This window comes from Boleophthalmus pectinirostris, unplaced genomic scaffold, assembly GCF_026225935.1.
Source record: "Boleophthalmus pectinirostris isolate CB_2022bp ecotype Guang Dong unplaced genomic scaffold, ASM2622593v1 HiC_scaffold_12, whole genome shotgun sequence".
Lineage (NCBI taxonomy): Eukaryota > Metazoa > Chordata > Actinopteri > Gobiiformes > Gobiidae > Boleophthalmus > Boleophthalmus pectinirostris.
In genome coordinates this window covers 31696987-31715690 of record NW_026571018.1, presented here as the reverse complement: position 1 = coordinate 31715690, position 18704 = coordinate 31696987, and the positions used below count along the sequence as shown (strand labels likewise).

General features: G+C 36.2%; 2 protein-coding genes across 5 annotated transcripts in view; both read right to left on the bottom strand.

The window, feature by feature from the left end:
- shroom1 (shroom family member 1) overlaps nucleotides 1-6588 on the bottom strand; it is a 61016-nt gene extending 54428 nt beyond the window's left edge. The window contains 1 exon segment of the mRNA XM_055148827.1: nucleotides 6393-6588. The gene's annotated coding sequence lies outside the window, so the exon portion shown is untranslated.
- Nucleotides 6589-9918: 3330 nt separating this feature from the next.
- The window catches only part of aff4 (AF4/FMR2 family, member 4), a 183868-nt gene continuing 175082 nt past the window's right edge, over nucleotides 9919-18704 (bottom strand). For all 4 annotated transcript variants that reach the window (XM_055148375.1, XM_055148377.1, XM_055148376.1 and 1 more), the window contains 8 exons: nucleotides 18529-18629; nucleotides 17523-17586; nucleotides 17036-17172; nucleotides 16858-16929; nucleotides 15991-16084; nucleotides 15835-15878; nucleotides 14875-15077; nucleotides 9919-14318 (listed from right to left, as the gene is read on the bottom strand). In XM_055148375.1, coding sequence (XP_055004350.1) covers nucleotides 14191-14318; nucleotides 14875-15077; nucleotides 15835-15878; nucleotides 15991-16084; nucleotides 16858-16929; nucleotides 17036-17172; nucleotides 17523-17586; nucleotides 18529-18629 — 843 coding nt within the window. In that variant the 3' untranslated portion in view covers nucleotides 9919-14190. The remainder of the gene's footprint in view (nucleotides 14319-14874; nucleotides 15078-15834; nucleotides 15879-15990; nucleotides 16085-16857; nucleotides 16930-17035; nucleotides 17173-17522; nucleotides 17587-18528; nucleotides 18630-18704) is intronic.

Sequence of the window (18704 nt, the reverse complement as noted above, 5' to 3'; positions counted from 1 at the left end):
TCTTGACTAGAACTTTTTTAGGGCTTTAAGAGGTAACTAAAGCCATACTGACACCATGTATTCTTCATCTTCTAAGAATCCATACTTCACGGTTATGTAGCAATAACCAAAATATCTTAAGTCTCATAATAATATTGTGGCCATCGCAGTATATTGAATTTCAAGTCTCTTTGCTGAAATTCACTCTTATGGTGCAGCAACAGTAAAAAAACAGAGGGAACTACACAGACCATGATCCTTTGCTGTTACAATGCAGACTACATGAACAAATAACTGCTATTAAGCACTTTTAAATCTTAATTATTTGTTTTATAACAGTACCAAAGGCTAGTCAAGGCATTTTGAAAGGAAAAGCATATTTACAATTTGGTTAGTCTCCTCAAAATATTGCAATAAATATCGTATCGAGAGACTTGCAAATCATTACATCCCGACTGGTTAAATGTGCATGTCACTCACGGAAACTGACCAATAGAAGAGGTGAGAAGGGGCGAGTAGATTTTGAGTATGGAGCTGCAAAAAAAATAAAACTGACAAACTCATGGCATAGAGATTTTCAAGTTACACAGTTATAGATATTTGTAGTTTTCAAGTTATACAGCTTGATATACCCAATCCTAGTGCAATCTACTCACAATCACAAATGTATCGTATCGTCAAAGTTCTCACAATAATATCGTGGATCATCACAATATATTGAATTACAAGTCTCTTTGCTTAAATTAAGAGTTATGGTGCAGCAATACCTAAAAAAAACAGAGGGAACTACATAGACCATGATCCTTTCAGCGTAGACTACAGGAAGAAAAAACAGTTTGGATTAAGTCTTGTCAAGGCATTTTAAGAGGAAAAAGAATTAGGAAAAAGAAAATAAATATCATACCGTGAGATTTGGATATTCTTACATCTTTAATCATTCCTCATCATATCGTGAGCTTTCCCACAATATCGCAATAAATATTGTACCGTGAGATTCATACCATGACGATATCGTGTCATGAGACTTGGATATCGTTACACCCCTAGCCTTAACTAGAAGGTACTCAGGTGAAAAATAAAAAAATCAACTTAAGTAAAAGCATTAAAGTATCCATTTATTTTGCAGATATTTTGAGATCTTATACGGCTTCAAACCTAGTGATTGAGATTTTTTTAAATTGCTGAATTTCATTGAGCAGAAAAGATTTTATTGATATTTTTTTTCTTAGGTGTTTTAGTCTGTAAGTAGATGTAGTTTTTTCAGCAGGTCTCAGAAAATTATTTACTTTTCAGTTCAGTTAAAAAATTTAGTAGATTAGAAAGTACAACATACCTGATCTCAAGTAAAAATGATACATTTTAAAATACACTTAAGTCAAGTACAGATATCAAACACTTATACTTAAAATACAGTACTTACTACTACTATTTTACTTCGTCATGTTCTACCACTGTCTATATCAGGACAGTGCATATGAACCAGCGGTGTAAGTGTATGAAATGCCAGAATAAGTCAAGAGGTTCGTTTCTACTTCTATTTTCATTTTGCCGGACGTACAAGGAAGAGGGAAGTAGTAAGAGTGCCTTCTTGAAACGCCATTGTAAATAGTATCAGAAAGAAAGAAAGTATTGCACAAACAACACATACCTGACTCATACATCAATCAACACAAAGCAAAAGTCAGTGCCAATAATAGTAGAACACCCAGATACTCAAATATTGCTACTGACTGGAAGTTTTGTTTCCTGATTACAGTGATGCAATGACCAGAAGAGAACGTACAAACAGATGGATGGCAATCAAATAAAAATATATCATGCAATGTAATAATATAATGTTGTCTCTATGTATAGATTTTAGATTTAATCCTGTAGCAAACACATTAAAGCTTCTGGAAGTGTAAGAAAGGAAACTGAAATTATGGAAAATCTAACGTTGCATAGGCAGATATAGGTAATTTGAACGAAATATCTGAAAAGCAAAACCTGACTGTACGCAGGTTGACCTCATTTACTTATACAAAAAGTGTAGTTGGTTTGGGCCCTTCAGGTATCTACGCGAACCATTGAAGTAACTAAACTCCCTTTAGACCGAAACTGCTACTCAAAACACAGAGTTTTCCTGAATGGGACGGCTGTAAACAGACATGTCTGTGTAGTGACAACTCAAAGAATCCGCTGCTCATGTTTACATATCTTCAAACCAGACTTTATATATTTTCATGTATTAGTAAGGCATGAACAACAAATACAAATGCCTGACTAAAGTAAACTGCATCAAATAAGCTAAAACTTTTTTTGCAATGCCATCAAATTGTAGCCTGGTTCATCAGACAGTTTCCTCACAGTGTTAGAATTTGTTCGCTCAACATCAGGCGGTTACTTTTTGTCATTTAACCAATCGCTGCTATTTGGTCGTGACATATGTAATGCGTCGCTAATGAAGCTAACTGGTATATTAAGCTTTTCCCAAATCCCGTAGGAAGAAGGGCAATAACGTCTTTCCCCTTGATAAATTTCACCAAACATTCTGAATGTATGGCTCTTCACTGATTGGCTGGTGCCTGAACTTGCACTTCTGGGGTTTTCTGCGAACCGTCTACTGCAGGCATGTCCAAACTATGGCCCAGGAGCTAAATGCGGCCCTCAGACAAATTTTTCTTGGCCCTCAGGCTTCCAGGTGAATTGGCACAAATTATCTTGCATCAATTAAAAAGTAATTTTTTACTGCAAGTTTTTTGAAAATCTACCTTGATAAAGATACTATTTAATATTTTGTGTGTCGCTTTAAGGATCTTAGCATGAATAAAGACTGATGACTCATTCTAACGTGTTAAACATGCACATATTGCAGTTATTCCCTGTACTGAGCATCAGTCTACGGCCCTCAATTGGCCCGCTGCTTCGTCTGTGTTTAGATATGTGGCCCTTGATGAAAAAAGTTTGGACACCCTTGGTCTACTGTATTATGATTCCTGACCTAGTTGCTGGCGAGAAATTTAATTGAGCAGAGGCACTAGGTGGCGCCAGCCTGGCTAATCAAAATGTACTGTATACAATAATTAAAGGGCCCATATTACGCCACAGTTTCATTGTAATCATTTAGATGATTTCAGCCCCAGTCAGTCTCTATTGAACAAAAGGTAAAAGGGAGTTGTTCACTTGAAAACTACGGCTTCATGACATCACAAGGTGGAGCAGAACATTTTGAGCTTCAGAAACATGTGTGAATGAAATAAAACACAATTCCTGGTATGTTTTTGATGAGGTGACAACATTCTAACACGGCTTAAAGCTCAAAAGAGTCAATTTTGTGTAATACAGGACCTTTAAGTCAATCCATTTTAGGTTCCTGATCTATATTTCTTATAGTTACTTACAGGCTCTTGGATATTAATGAGTGAGCAGAGAGTGAATAAAAGTAATTATGTAAATTTCACAACGCAAGAATGCTCTGTCCTCAAACAACCTTTCAAGTCAGGTAGAATATGCACGCAAGTTTATCAAATGACTCTTGATATGTGTCTCCAACTTTGGTCCCAAAACTGATAACATCACTCTGATTACTTCTTTCCACTGTCTTCGGTTGTACAAGCAGCATTTTACTCACTTTTTTGACCTGCAGTGACTTTTATTACTGTAGTAGTGTATTTAAATATTTAACTAGATTGAATGCAAATTAGTTATCAAGACATATTACTTTTTCTCTTAAATGCCTGACAAGCCTTTAATGCTACCAATAATTTCATATTCTGAGGGTTTAAAATTGGAAAAATTGAAAAAAATGGCTCATATTACGCTATTATCTAATGTTGTTTCTTCATTAAAACATATCTGGAGTTATGTTTTGTTTCATTCACGTATGTTTAACACATATTTGTTTTCTGTTTGAGAGAAGAACTCAGTCCATTCATATGGTAACACAAGTGCTGTACTGTGTTTTTAAATTCCATAGACCTTCACTAGAATCATTTGGGTGATTTCAGGCCTGGAACTGCCAATCGCTACTGAACAAAATGTAAAAAGTAGAGAGAAAAGTTGAAAACTACCACTTCATGACATCACAAGGTGAAACAGAGCATCTTGAGTTTTGCAGATGTAGACAGACTAAAAATTGCAGGATTACCCAAATGTGTGAATCAAACAAAACACAACTCCAGGTATATTTTTGATGAGGTAACAGCATTCTAAAATGACTTAAAGCTCACAATAATCAATTTTGTATAATGTAGGACCTTTAATATCAATAATTTCTTCATGCTGGCTGCTCTAAAACAGTACAAAATCTCACGGTTTATGTAGTTCCCTCAGTTTTTTGTTACCACTATAGCATTAGGGTTCACAATAGTATACATAAGATAACAGTATCTTGCATATTACGTGGTCTCACACTTCTGTTATAGATTAGACGATTCTAAAAACCATCCAGGAAAGGTCCAGCTTTGTCCAATTTAAATTAATTTCAGTGCCAAAAGCTGCTAAAAGTAAATATGTAGTATAGATTCTTTTGACAACCGTAGTAATAGTAGTGTAGTAGTACAGCTGATTCTAGTAATACACGTATTATACTATGACAAGTTTATCTCTTTAACGATAACATCACCATGACTGCTTCTTAACATTAGCTCATACAATCGTGCGTTTCATTCACATTCATGCTTCTGCCCTCCTTGCACTAACTTTTATTGAAACCCCCCATTGTACAGCCTCCCCATGTCAGCTTCAGTGTCAGCCCGGGTCAGTGCCCTTTGCCTGGGCTCGGGCTGTGAGTGCGCTGGCCCTCCTGGAGCTCGGGTCCCGCACAGAGGGGCTAGTGTACTACCTACCCTCCCACCCTTCTCTCCTCCCTCTCCTCTCTCCCCTCTACCACTATTACCACCATAGGATCGGCCAATGCATCCCTTGGTTGGTTCAGTTTCAATACCGAGCACAAAACACTAGTGTCTGGTTACCCCCAAAACAACCGTACTGCATCCTGGAGCCTTTTGTTCCCGCTTTAAATAAAACATTGCCGTGTCATTAGGTAAAAAGGCCCTCCTCTGAATAATTTAGACGAGAAAATAATTTGCGAAAGGTGAATGGGGTTAGGCAAAGACATTATAAACAATGTAAGCTTCAATGTGAGACACAACTAACCTGAAAAGTGTAAACTAACTCAAGATTAAACAACTATTGACATAAAACACCACTAACTGACCAAGCAGTAACCTGTTTACCCAAAACGTTAACCTAAAAATACTTATGGCATATGGGTATAGCTGGAAGTTTCTCTCTATGTAAAAAGAAAATAATTTAAACAGGCAGTAGGACTCTAGTTGACTACAAAAATCCTGGTTGATTGATGAGTAGACTAGAAGGGGGCGTGGCAAACGTTTTCACAACTATTCAATATCTCTATAATCTGAACGTATATATGACCAAAACTACACTCACGAGGCTACAACTACACAACTACTTACACAATAAAGTACTGAAAATGTGTACTTATATGAAAAAATGAAACTCAACTTTCACATTTTCAGACAACGCACTACATACCTTGTTGTGGTGTATTATTGTGTCTTAAAATCAAAATAAATTTGTGAACTAATACATTTTTTGGTCAACTAAGATACTATTGAACTACAGCTCTACTACTAGTCAGCAATCAACTATGTAAAGAAAATCTAAAATATCAAGACAGCATTTGCAGTTAATAAAAGTGTAGTCATGAATTAATTGTACACCAATTAGCCTACTAATGCACTTTTCCTGAAACTAGTTCAAACTACAGAAAGCAAACACAACCAGCGTAAGTAATGTTATTTACAAAGCAACCATTAGAAAAGGCATTAACCAAACGCATTAGTCTAGCTTGCTTATGACACAGTAACTAGTAACTGCTTAAGAATAAAGCCTTTATAATTATTACTTCTAAGACAGTAAGCCAGCAACCAAACAGAAAATTAATGTAGTACCTTCAGAAAATGTGGTTTAACAGTACCACCAAACACAAAAAACAGTATTTTTTTATTTGTTTTGTTTTGTTTTAAGCCTCTCTTTCTTAGCACTTTTTTGTGACCATTAAGCATATGTTTGTCTAACACTAACACTACTTTAAAACCATGCTTTAGGTTGCCCAATATTGTAACTTTTTTCACGAGTTAAATACATTTTACGCAGACAAGTTCGTTTACGACGCATTGATTTTACGCACGAACAACTTGAACGATTATGTTTTACCGCCGTTTTAGACAAGAGAAAACTAGCACCAACTTTGATCCACTTGGCTTTTTATCATTAGTAGTAAACACAGAGTAATAAAAAACACAACTGGCCTACTTCATTGTTTGACCGTGTTATGACAGCTGACAATCGAAACTGCCCATGCGTCCAAATGCACCTGCTCCTATCCCGTTTCGTTATTAGCCTACCTGTTGCTTTTTCCGTCTTTTTCACGCGTTCAGCACGTTGTCCCACGTTTTTCCCAACTGTGTCTTCCACCTAAATAAAAGAAAAGTCTCAAAAAACAAAAGAAATTTCACTTGTTGTTGAGTAGACGGAGATGGGCTCTGGTAAAGCCGTGGAGACGCCGCTTTCTTCTCGCTTTCACCCACACGGATCTTACCTTCTCACAGCCCCAGAAAGCAACAGAAGCGGGTGAAAGGTAATAGGAGACAAAGGGAGCGAATCCGAGCGCGCAGGAGGCGGACTCGGGAGAAAATTAGCACCTCTGATTGGATTATGGTGATAAATGGCGGAAACGGGGATTTCTATGGAAACTTAATGGATTTTGAACTGTTTTTGTTACCAAACTGCTTGTGTGCATGCCGCCAGTATTCATCATCCATCTTTTTCATTTGAACAGACGGAAGGTATTTAATTTCCCATACTCATAGTTAGGTGGTTTCCTTGAAAACTTCCCTGAATTCCTTAGAACAACAGAAAGAGAGGTAAAATAGTCCATAGAAATATTAATGATTCTTGATTTTGAGTTGCTAAAATTGAATATTAGGCAATCTTTTCGTTTATGGTTTTGTTTCATTCACTTCACACATGTTTAAGTAATTCTTTATTATTAGTCTGTTTTCATCTCCAAAGCTCAAAATGCTTTGTTCCACCTTCTGATGTCATTTAGTGGTAGTTTTAAGTTAACAGCTATTACTTTTTGGTTTGGTTCAGTAGAGATGGGCAATTCCAAGCCTGAAATTGAAATCCAAATGATTCTAGTGAAGGTGTAGTGAGTTTAAAAACACATGTATTACCATATGACATCACAAGGTGGGACAGTGCGTTCTCTATTTGGGAGAAGATCTCTGCAGAAATATGCAGGATGTGTGTAATAAATGTGTAAATGAAACAAAACACAACTCCAGGTCTGTTTGTGATGAGGAAACATTATAACATAGATCAGAAAATAACGTAATATAGGTTCATAACTCATTGATTTGTTTTGATTTTTTAATTATATTGGTTATACGTCCAACAGAATGACTTTTATGTGACATGAATCTAAAAGCAATTTGCAGTGCTCCTACCAAACAGCAAGAAACTGGAATGCATAATAATAACAGAATATTAGCTGAATGCAAACCAACATGCATACTTTTTGTTACACTGGTTATTATTATTATTATTATTATTATTATTATTATTATTATTATTATTATTATTATTATTATTATTATTATTTATTTTAATTTAATAGTATGCCTAAATGACTTGTTGTGACTTGTTGGCTGTCATTATATTTTAAAATTATGGAAAAATAGTCTTTTTTGTTTCCATCAGAGTGCTACCAGGGCTGTGGAGAACCGTACAGGATGGGTAAGCCTTCCTCTTAAGCTCAAGCGGTCACAGGTTCAATTCTTTTCTAAGATCTTTCCTGCTCGGTTAAAAGTTCAAGTGTCCAGGATTTGTTTGTTGCTCTTTCCTAGTCGCCCACTGTTCCTGGATGTTTTTTTTTTTTACACATGTCTCTACAAGGTTTCTAAGTTCATGTTCACACAAAGAGTAGGAAAGCTGCGCAATACACGACTATAGCTCATATTATTTAAAAAAGTAAGAGGCAATTTTCAAGGTTATAGTTGTGACATGCATCTTACTGGTTTAAAATCATATTCATATGATATTACCAAAACCTCTTTTGTCATATTTATAGAGAGCCTGTTTAGCTCTGAAATAAATTGTTCAAAATTACAGGAAGTTAGGAGCCAAGTTCTACAAAGGAATGCCTCTTATGTCATAATCAGTACGCAGAATTTTATCAAAATCCCAGGGACAATATGCTGACAGTTTAAACTTTCATTTAGGAAAATAAAGGTAGTGTCATATCTTTTTATTTGTCAAATAATAACTTGCGTGCAAATCAAATAAGCTTTGACTGTTGTTTACAGTGTGGTTCTTTAGTAGAATTTAACTTCATGTATGTCACATTGAAATAAAAATTAGGCCAGATCCTTAAAGGTTCTATATTACACAAAAGTGACTCTGGTCAGCTTTTATAATGTTATAATGCTGTTTTCTCATCAAAACACATCCCTGATTTGGGGTGTGAAAAAATGCTGAAATACTGATATATTGTATCGTTTAATGTAAGTAAGTAAATAAATGGTCACATTTTCTATAGCGCTTTTCCACCTTCAAGGCACTCAAAGCACTTTACAACAAGGAACCACTCACCCATTCACACACAGCTGGAATCACACCAGCCAACCTGTGGGTCAGTAGATCTGACCGCTCAACCTGAGATGTTTTATGTCGAGAGCTGGATTCAAACCACCAACCTTCAGATCAGTGGGCGAATGCTCTACCAACTGAGCTACTGCCGCCCAGATAGATAAGTAAATCTTTATTTATATAGCACTTTTCACAGACATATGTCACAAAAACGCTTTATAGAGCATTATTCCCTCAATACCTGGTGATGGTAAGCTGCTATTGTAGCCACAGCTGCCCTGGGGCAGACTGATGGAAGTGTGGCTGCCATCCCAATTGGCACCATCGGGCCCCCCGACCACCACCATCACTCATGCACACACCACTTTCATACTAGGCAATGTGGGTGAAGTGCCTTGCCTAAAGACACAATGACAGTTTTTTGTGACAGGCGCCCCCCTGTGGCACTTTTGATTTTCCCAACGGTCTCCCATCCAAGTACCAGCCAGGCCTGGCCTTGTTCAGCTTCTGAGATCTGATAGGATCAGGCTTTGACAATCCGGTATGGCTAAGACCAATGTGATGATACTGTACATATCGTGGGCTGCTGTGTCGATATATTATTATTATTGTGTTGTTGTTTTGTTTTTGTTTTTTTTGGGGGGGGGTTTGTATATTTTACTCAATTATTCTGTTACAACACTACAGTTTTGTTGCTTGTTCAGAAGAAGGAAACTTGTTTATGCAATGCATTTGACATTTTCACTGTTTTGATTATTAAAATGTTTGTGTTTCATATTAACTTTGCATAAAAAGTAGTTTAACAAAGACTTTTAGTATCACAGTCATGATTTTGCCATTATTTTTTATTGAACCATATCGAATTGTTTTGAAATATATCGTATTGAATCAAAAGTGCACTGTATCGTATCATGGCCTATGTATCGAGGTATGTACGTTTTGTTTCATTCACATGTTTGAGCAATCCTTTATTATTAGTCTGTCTACATTTCCAAAGCTTTAAATGCTCTATTCCACCTCGTGATGTCATGAAGTTCAGAAGAACCATTCAAATGATTCCGGTGAAAGTGTGCGGAGTTTAAGCACTTCCTGTATTACCACATGACGTCACAAGAGTGTTTTCAGTTTACAAGAGAAGAACAATAGCATAATGTGACAATAGCATAACATAGATCAGAAAATGTAATGTAAATGTAGTGTAATATGGGCACTTTAATTACATAAACTACCTTTAAAAGTACACAAATAGTCACAGTATATTAAAGAAACAAAGAGTCAATATAATCCATATATATTTTATTCTCAATACGGCAAAATACAAAGAATATTCAGGACAGACTCTCATTAGTCACATAATACTCACTTCACAAGAATGCTTTAAATTACATCACCTAAGTTCGAGTACCTTTAGTCTCATATTGCATCCATTTGATAGAATAGCATCTCTCTATGTTCAGATCTCGTAAAACTAATCCAATTTCAGACTACTATTGTACATGATAGTGTGTGCTGCTGGCCCGGAGTACAAATGCTACAGCTTTTTCCATGTGTAGAGAAATACTTTCAAAAAACATCTTGGACCAATTGTTCAAAAAGGGACACTGTAAAATACAACTTCTCTTGACGCAATACATTACATCCCCATGATGAGATTAACAATATACATTTCATGAACACCTCCATATCAAATACAGAGAAGAAAATATTTGTTGCATCTAGAGACGTTGGTTTGAGGTGACCGTGATACCGAGGGAGAGAGACAAAACATACAAGCACAAGAGACTAAAATTAACTGATATACAGTTAGCAGACGTACAATAGAGTCTGTAACGATTGGAAGAAGAAACACAGAGGCCCGGAAAAAAGGGAAAATGTGCATAAAGTATCTCACAAAATGTATTTACAGCGTTTGTCAATTTAATAAAAAGGTCACCTGTAGAAATTGCCCTTAAAGAAAATGTTATATATTTACATTTTATACATCGTTTTAAATAGAAACATGCACACGTGTTAAGCTCCTTCTACTGAATGTCAAAACTTACCCTGGATTCAAACAAGTTAATATTAATTACTACTTTACAAAGAAATCTCAATCTCAGCGTGATCATTAGCCCCAAAACATTTACAATTTCTTAAAATGGCGACTCGAGTGGTTCTCAAAGTGTGGGGCAAGTACAGCTCATAGTACGCTAAATACACTTGGGGATTCAGTCTTTGAGACTTCTTAAGGATCAAATAGGTTATGAAAATAAAGGCAGCTATCAATGAATAATGTGGGAAGATAAGAATATTTTAGGTTATTTGAAATAGAAAAAAACCCCACATTCTTATCCTGTAGGAATATGCAAGTTTTGTGTTTAATATCAGACTAAACCAACAAGTTCAACAAATCCATCTAAGCCTTTGTGTCCACGGAGCTCCACAGTGACCCCTCATCCCCTGCTTCCGGAAGTAAACGTCTCATTCAAGAAGAATATTAAAAATTTGAAATCTCTTTCAGGGCTAATCAGCTATGTGGTAACTAATGAGCAAAAGACTTATTACTTTATTTAAAATGTTTCTGAAAAGCTATAAACCGCTAGTTATTACATTATTAAAGCATTTAGCCAAATCTTGCATTTTAAATGCACTTTTTGGACTTAAAACAACTAAGTTATGGATATTAGTTAGCATGTAGCTGGTTAGCACATGTGATGCCTTTGAATTCTCAATAATTACATTTTCTAAAAGTCTATGGGGAAAATGAATGGAAAATCTACTTACAGAACCTAAGGGGGCAGTCACTGTTGAGCTCCATATGTAGTCATTTTTAACTAATAAAATAAACTGTATCTTCCCACAATATTCACATTTATTGTCATGCACTTATTGTATTTTTTCTGTGTCTGGGCCTAATCATTTTACTATAGTCAGCTATAGTAAATATTTAAAACAGCCAAATTGGCTGATACAGCAGAATGCAATCACTACCATTCAATATGAACTATAAAATTTCTTTAAGGCCTAAACTTTGGTGCTTTGCTTAACTGTACAATGGAGGGTATACTTGACAAGTTTGAGAACCACTGAGCCACCTTCAAAAGGCCATTCTGAAAAATCACGACGCAAAAGGGGCAAAAATAAATACGTACGTCGCAAAAAGTTAAAATACTAATGCTAGATTTGTACATTTGACTATTCGATAGTGTAGGCTGTAATTACAAAGTGTACCAGTGTATGAAGACAGTGACTGAGCAAACAATGAGAAAGTGGCCTCCAGCTTAAAGTCGAAAAAGGCTCCATTTGGCCATTTCCGTTTGGTTATAAAACTATATACATATTTACTATATACTAAACCAGTACACAAAGTTGCAAAAGCTAAAGGCATTGGACAGTTTAAACAGGCTTCTCACGGAAACAAAACAGATCTTTGTAAAAAATCCTGCATAGATTAAAATAATACCTCTTTTTGGGTTAAAGAGGGCATAACAGTATCCCCTCCCACAGTAAAGGCCGGGAGCCAGTCGAGGAAAACTCAAACTTGGACGACTAAAAAATGTGGTAGTATTATTGTGGTAACTTTGCTGTGAATGTTTCTGTATATGAAAAAGTTAAGTCCTTTATTTAATGTTTATTATATGTCGTGGGTTTTTATTAGCTATTACCATATGTACTTGGCCACTCAGTAATGCTGGATTTGTTTACAGAAGACACTTGGGATGGAGAAGTTTTGCGTTTTCAAAATAAAATTAAATGATATACAACGTTTCTTTTGTAACCAGAATTTGCATTAATTTAGTTTTATTTTGAAAAATCTAAAGTGGGTGTTAACCTAATTTGCATGTAATAAATTCAATGTTTAAATAATTTTGAAAAAAATAAAAATAATAATACATTTTCTTTCAGATAAGGACATTTCAGGTGATTTTCAGTTTTGCTTTCCCACATCAGCTAAGCCCCAATGAAAACTATGCAAATGTAATGTAAATAACTGCATTGGATGACAATACTTTATTCCTTCCTGCTGTGCCTTACAAAAATACACTGCAGAGAAAATTAACAAAAGATCAAATAGTACTGTAAGGAAGTGGCTTATGCTGTAGGAACAATGCAAATGTATAAGCAGTTCAAAGAAAAGACTGAAATACCAGAGCTTCAAATTTGTGAGATAATAAAATTGTAGCAGACTAGCAGCCCCTACAGGCCGAGTTGGGTCTTGCACCCCATAAAAAACTAAACTCTAAAACAATACAATATTTTTAGTGGTTAAAAAGCTCATAATCTGTAAACTAAATCATGATCTTTTAATTTGAATAAAGATTTGATAAATATTTATGTGCATGTTAGCCATTCCTAAGTTCTAAAAATGCTAAAGGAATTTCAAATATAATAAAACTTTAAGACTGGGTCAATAAAATTAAACTGCACTTAAAAACATAATTGTTGCCAGTTTTCATTGACTGTCGAGATTTAATATGCAAAAAGAGCAAAAAAATAATTAAATAATATAGCTGTTTGATGATTGGTTTTCCTGTAGCTCTAAGAAGGCACAGAAATGATAAGAGAAACCTTCATTTAAAGCACCTTTGGCGTTCGTGGGAGGTACTTTGGTGAAAGAAAAGTTAAAAGCCAAAAAAGCGCCGTTTTAGTGTTGTCATAATAAATAATTCAATTTCCAATTTTTTCCCAAAGTCTTAATGCCAGACAGATGGAACATGGGTTGAGGTACTTGATGATATATTCAAAGTCTCCCTGTGTGGTGCTAGAAGGTGTGAGAAAAAGAATCCAAAAGTTGCTCAGTTTTGGCAAAGCTGGTGAAGCGAAATGACACAGTGCTGGAGATATGTTTTTGGAGAAGGAAAGACTCGAGAAAAAGAGTCTACAGTACTGAATTATATGCTTCTGTTGTGAGATAGAGTTAAGACCATATGAGTTCATACCATGGCTTTAGACAACAATGAATAATTGGCAAAACGGAATTTATATATTTGGTTCCAAGGAATACCAATATAAAAATAAATATGCTTCATTGTTGAAAATATTTGATTTGGACACAGTTTTAAGTTAAATCTGCATTATGTAACATTTCTGGTGAAAGATCTGCCACTAGCTTGTCTCCATGAAGATGGTCTTACTTTGACTGGAATGTTCCGGAGAATGGCAGTAAACTAGAGGTTTTTATTTTCAGCAATAAAAACACAAATAGCCTTTGAAGGGACTAATAAAGGTTTCTGACTCTGATTCAATCTGTAATTGAACACATTTATTTAATTTACAGAAGTATAGTTATACTGTGGAACATTGCAACATTTCCCTGAAGACGAGCAGGTTGCGAATCACTAAACCAGAAAATATACCTTACAGATAATTAAATATCTTAACCACTCCTCTTGTGTCATTTCTAAGCAGAACAAAATAAGTAATGAATTCACTTTGAAATGCAGCCTGGGTATGAACACGCTGGACTTAACAGTCTCACGGTTAGTGCGTGAGATATGGTGCTTGGTTGTGCAGTGGACTGACGGGTGGTGGGCGTGTGGGTGGTGATCTGAGGACGCGGCGTAAAGTCCGTTTTTAGGGAATGAGTTTGGCATCGAGCCGTAGCCAGTGCAGCCCCTGTCGCGTGTAGCGCACCAGTTCGGTCATGCTGCTGGTGTTGAAGATCAGAGGACCCATCACTTTGTCCAGCTCAAAGAAGAACTCTGAGGAGAACAGAGAGAGAGACAGAGACAGAGAGAGAGAGGGGGGCTCATTCAGATGGAATCCACTCTTCCTTAAAGTCCCTAAGCTATGCAATTAACTGAAAATACAAGGTTATTCCTGAGAGTGTGCTCATTTTTGACATGGCAAAATTATTAGATCAGCAGTGATGTAAATCTACCCCCAAGGCATCTGTGGCTATACTAGGATAACTATGGATAAATCATGCATACAATTATAAGTTTTTGAGCATGGGAAAACTCTTCATCTTGCATTACTGCTAGGGATGTAACAGTAACAGAAATATAGTAATACTGTATCGTCAAAAGTCTCACAATAATATCGTGAGCTCTCACAATATATCAAATTACAACTTCCTTTGCGTAAATGCATGGTTTTATAGTAGCAACATCTTATAAACATAGAGAACTACATATCCCATGATTCATTTCAGTGCAGTCAACATGCCCTCACTAATCCACATAAACTTCATACACACATATAACTCCTGCTTTATGTTTTTCTTACATCTTTATAAATAAAAGCAATTCTTCAAACCTTTCTGCTCCTTGGAGAGTTGTTCAGCCTGGTCCCAAACCTCGGTGGCATACAGGAAGTTGGATGTGACTTGAACGTAGCTCGCTGCCATCTGGTGGATCCTTTGGGGAATGGTAACGGAGGAGCTGCCGCTGCTGCTGCTCACAGACGAGTTCCCGCTGGCCGTACTGCCGGGGGAGACGGGGGAAGGCATGCCCGCTTTACTGTGAGGGAAAGGAGAGAGGGGGCTTAGTATGAGTGCAGTACGAGTAAGATGTAGTGCTTAAAAGTGAATAAAGCCAGAGAGAGAACAGATAAAATCAAAATTACAATTTAGCTACGCATTTAGCCAATGACAAAAACAAAAGATAATTTAATTTCCACTGAAAACAACTCAAGCGGACCCATTATATGCAAAATCGACTTTTTAGGGCTTTTAACCACGTTGTAGTAGCAGACTTGTTCCTTTTATAAAGTTGCTTTAGATGAATTTGTAACATTTTGGTCCACAGGTGTCAAAGATGTTAAGTATATAGTAGACACAAGCAGAATAAGCCTATTTAACTCCTACAAGTGTAAACCCTGTAGTTTACGCCTCTACAAACATGTTTTGAAAGGACTGTTGTATGTTTTTTGCAGTTCATGTTTCAATGTTCCATCAAAATGTTATGCTAAACTGATAATATTTTCAGTGGGATATTGTTCAACCTATTAGGATTTATTTTATTTCAGGAAATACAGAAGTGGAATGAGTAAAATCAAAAACTAAACTAAAAGATAATGATAGCAGCCCCTAGTGGCCATGCTGAGTTTCGCACAATACCACTACTGTAGACACTATGGTTGATCAGTTCCATTGAAGGTTGCATTTTTGTATTGAATTCAAGTTCAGTTCAGGTACTGATACAAACATAAATTACTTTATACTTCATAAAAAGTAAAATGAGTGCACAAAGACGAGTATTTCAAGGAATGACTTACCTCCCCATTCCAGGAGAGGGTGCCTGGGTGTTACTCAATGAGTTCTGTCAAAAGAGCAATAAACCAAATGGTTACAAAAAGATAAAACTCTGCATTCCTCGGGCAGACACTTCATAAATCTGTTTCATTTCTACTGTGTTTTACAAAGGCGATTACCTTTAAGTGTTCTGTGAGTGTTTTGGAGTATTTGAGTGCACTGTCTTTTCTTAGTTTGAACAACCGAAGGTACAGGAGAGACTGGCATCTAAGGCTGTAGACACAAAAAGGAAATAAATATGAAGATCAAACAGTAATATGCATTGTTTTACTTATCCTCCAAAACAGCTTTTCTTTTATCAGACCCAATTTCAGTCATTTTAGATAGTCTATTCAATCTAGTATACACAAACATTTTCACTGATCATCATTTTGACATGTTGAATATGTTAGAGCTCACATTACAATCATATTAAAATCACAGTTAAAATAATTGCAAAAACTAAGTAGCAAACACTGCAATATTTTTAGACACTAAAAGTAAAAAAACTAAAAAATATTCTGCATTTCTATGGAAAGAATTGCTAACCCTGCAGTTTGAACCTCACCAATGTTTGGGACTCCTGTATTTAGCAAATTAAAGAAGTGGACAAAGGGTGCAGTTATGGGAATTTGGAGCTGAGTTCCATGTTAGGAATAGGAATTGATTTATGGAAAAATATCAAAATAAACACATCAGGATCATCTAAAGCAGGTTAATACAAACATTTTAAGACCAAAAATGACGACCAAAATGACAAGCCTGACAACAGCAGTTATGAGGCTCCGTTTTTTTTTTTAATACAGTGAATTGGAGCCAAATTTGATGGAGCCGGAAGTGCCACTGTGCTCACTTCCTATTTGGAAAGGGTCCACTTAGATATACACAGTTTATGATTTAGCAGTTCAAACTTCTTTCCTAAATATCTTTCAAATGTGACACAAATTGCAATTCCAGAACAATAAAAAACAACTTAATCTATTTGGTTGATGTATGCGTATATTCACCAAAGCACGGCTAGCCTCTTGTCTGCGGAAGTCGCATCTGGAGCCATGTAGCTTTTTAACTTCATAGTATATCTGCAGATGGAAAGGAGAAGTCAAGATTATTCACGGAAAAGGGCCGAGGGACATAACAGGTGTTGTAATAGCCAAGTTTTGCTGTGGCTGTAAAATGTGCCCGTACTTGATCAGCTCCACCGTCTCTGCATACATGGGGAACGGGGATTTGGCCTCTTGTGCACTTTTCTCCAACGCATTTCCACATTCAATAAAAGACACCACTGCGTCCAAGTAATACACCGCCTTCTCAAATCGGTCCAGCTAGAGAAAAACATCGAAAATGAATAAACTCATAGGGCAAGCGTTTGCACTAGTGTTGTTATAAGACTAACATTTCAAACTCGATTTTGATACTATGAAATTTTCTCAATACAGATTATGATACCACAGTGAAGATTTAGTAACAGAATTTAGTAACATTGTGAGACATGTCCTGCTCAAATTATTATTATGATATTTAGTTTCGATAATAATTTTAGGATGAATTAGTATTTAATTTTTGATACTTTTGACAACCCTAGTTTACACGGAAACCTCATAGAAACAATATTATATAGAGCTATGTGTGAATCATATTGAGTTTATTTCATATGTGACTGAATGGTTCTTACCAGTGCATCTGCGTTATGTTTGAGTTTCTTGGCTTCTTGTAAGTAGTGATCAGCAGAATGTACCCTTGGGAAAAAAAAAAAAAAAAGTTTAAGTTCATACAAAGCTGCCTTGTGGTGAAAAATGTGTAAGTTTAATTACAATACGGAACTACATGAAGGATTGTTTGGCTGAAAGTGATCTAGTTATCGTAGCAAGCTGAGGCTAACCATTGAAACCTGAGATTCAAACGAGTTTCTGTGGTGGTTTGGACTATACAACCCGCCGGGGCTGAAATGAGAGAACACTGCAGGTGTGGCTCAGCACGAAGATATACAAATCATAATTTTTCCTCATGGGGTTAAAAAGCAATGCTCTGTAGTAAGGGCTTGCATGTTTTCATAGTAAGAGATCTACATTATATAATATTGATTCTTGTGAGTTTTAAGCCAGTTGTAACTGTGTTACCATCCCAAAACATGCCCAGAGTTGTCTTTGTTTCTTTCAAATGTTTGAATTACTCTTAATTATTAGTCCGCCTACATCTCCAAAGTTCAAAATACTCTGTTCCACCTTGTTGTGTAATGAAGCAGTAGTTAACAGTTAACAGCTACCTTTCACCTTAAGTTCAGAAGGATTTGTGTGTTTAACATGTGTGAATGAAACAAAGCACAACTCCAGGGTTTTTATGAGGAAATATAATATAGATCAGAAAATGGCATCTGTGACAGTAGAATTCATTATGTTGTTCTGTAAAACTTGTATGTCTTCAACACAATATGTATAAGACTCCCTCTTTTGTTAACACATCTCTAATATTTTAGTTGTTTATTCTTAGATAATCTTAGTCAATTCCATAATTTAAGATTAAGTTATTTATCTGACACAAACTAAACACGTCTTCACCAGCACCCTATAACAACTTCAAATTCTATGCTTCTGAAATGCTACTTCAGGTCTGGAAAAGCCTGTGCATGAAAGATAAGCCCTTGAGAGTTTTCTGTTTGGGACGTAAGGGATGCCTCTTACCTGTCTTCGAACACGAGCTTGGAGCGCTGGTTTTTGGAGCCGTCGGTGGAGAGCGGGGGCACAGCCAGCTGGTTATCGCTGCTGCCTTTGGAGGATTTGTCCTGCAGAGACGGAGAGCGAGAGGGACAGAGTTTTAGGGGAAGAAGGGGCCTAGTCTCTGAAGTGACAGATCAAAC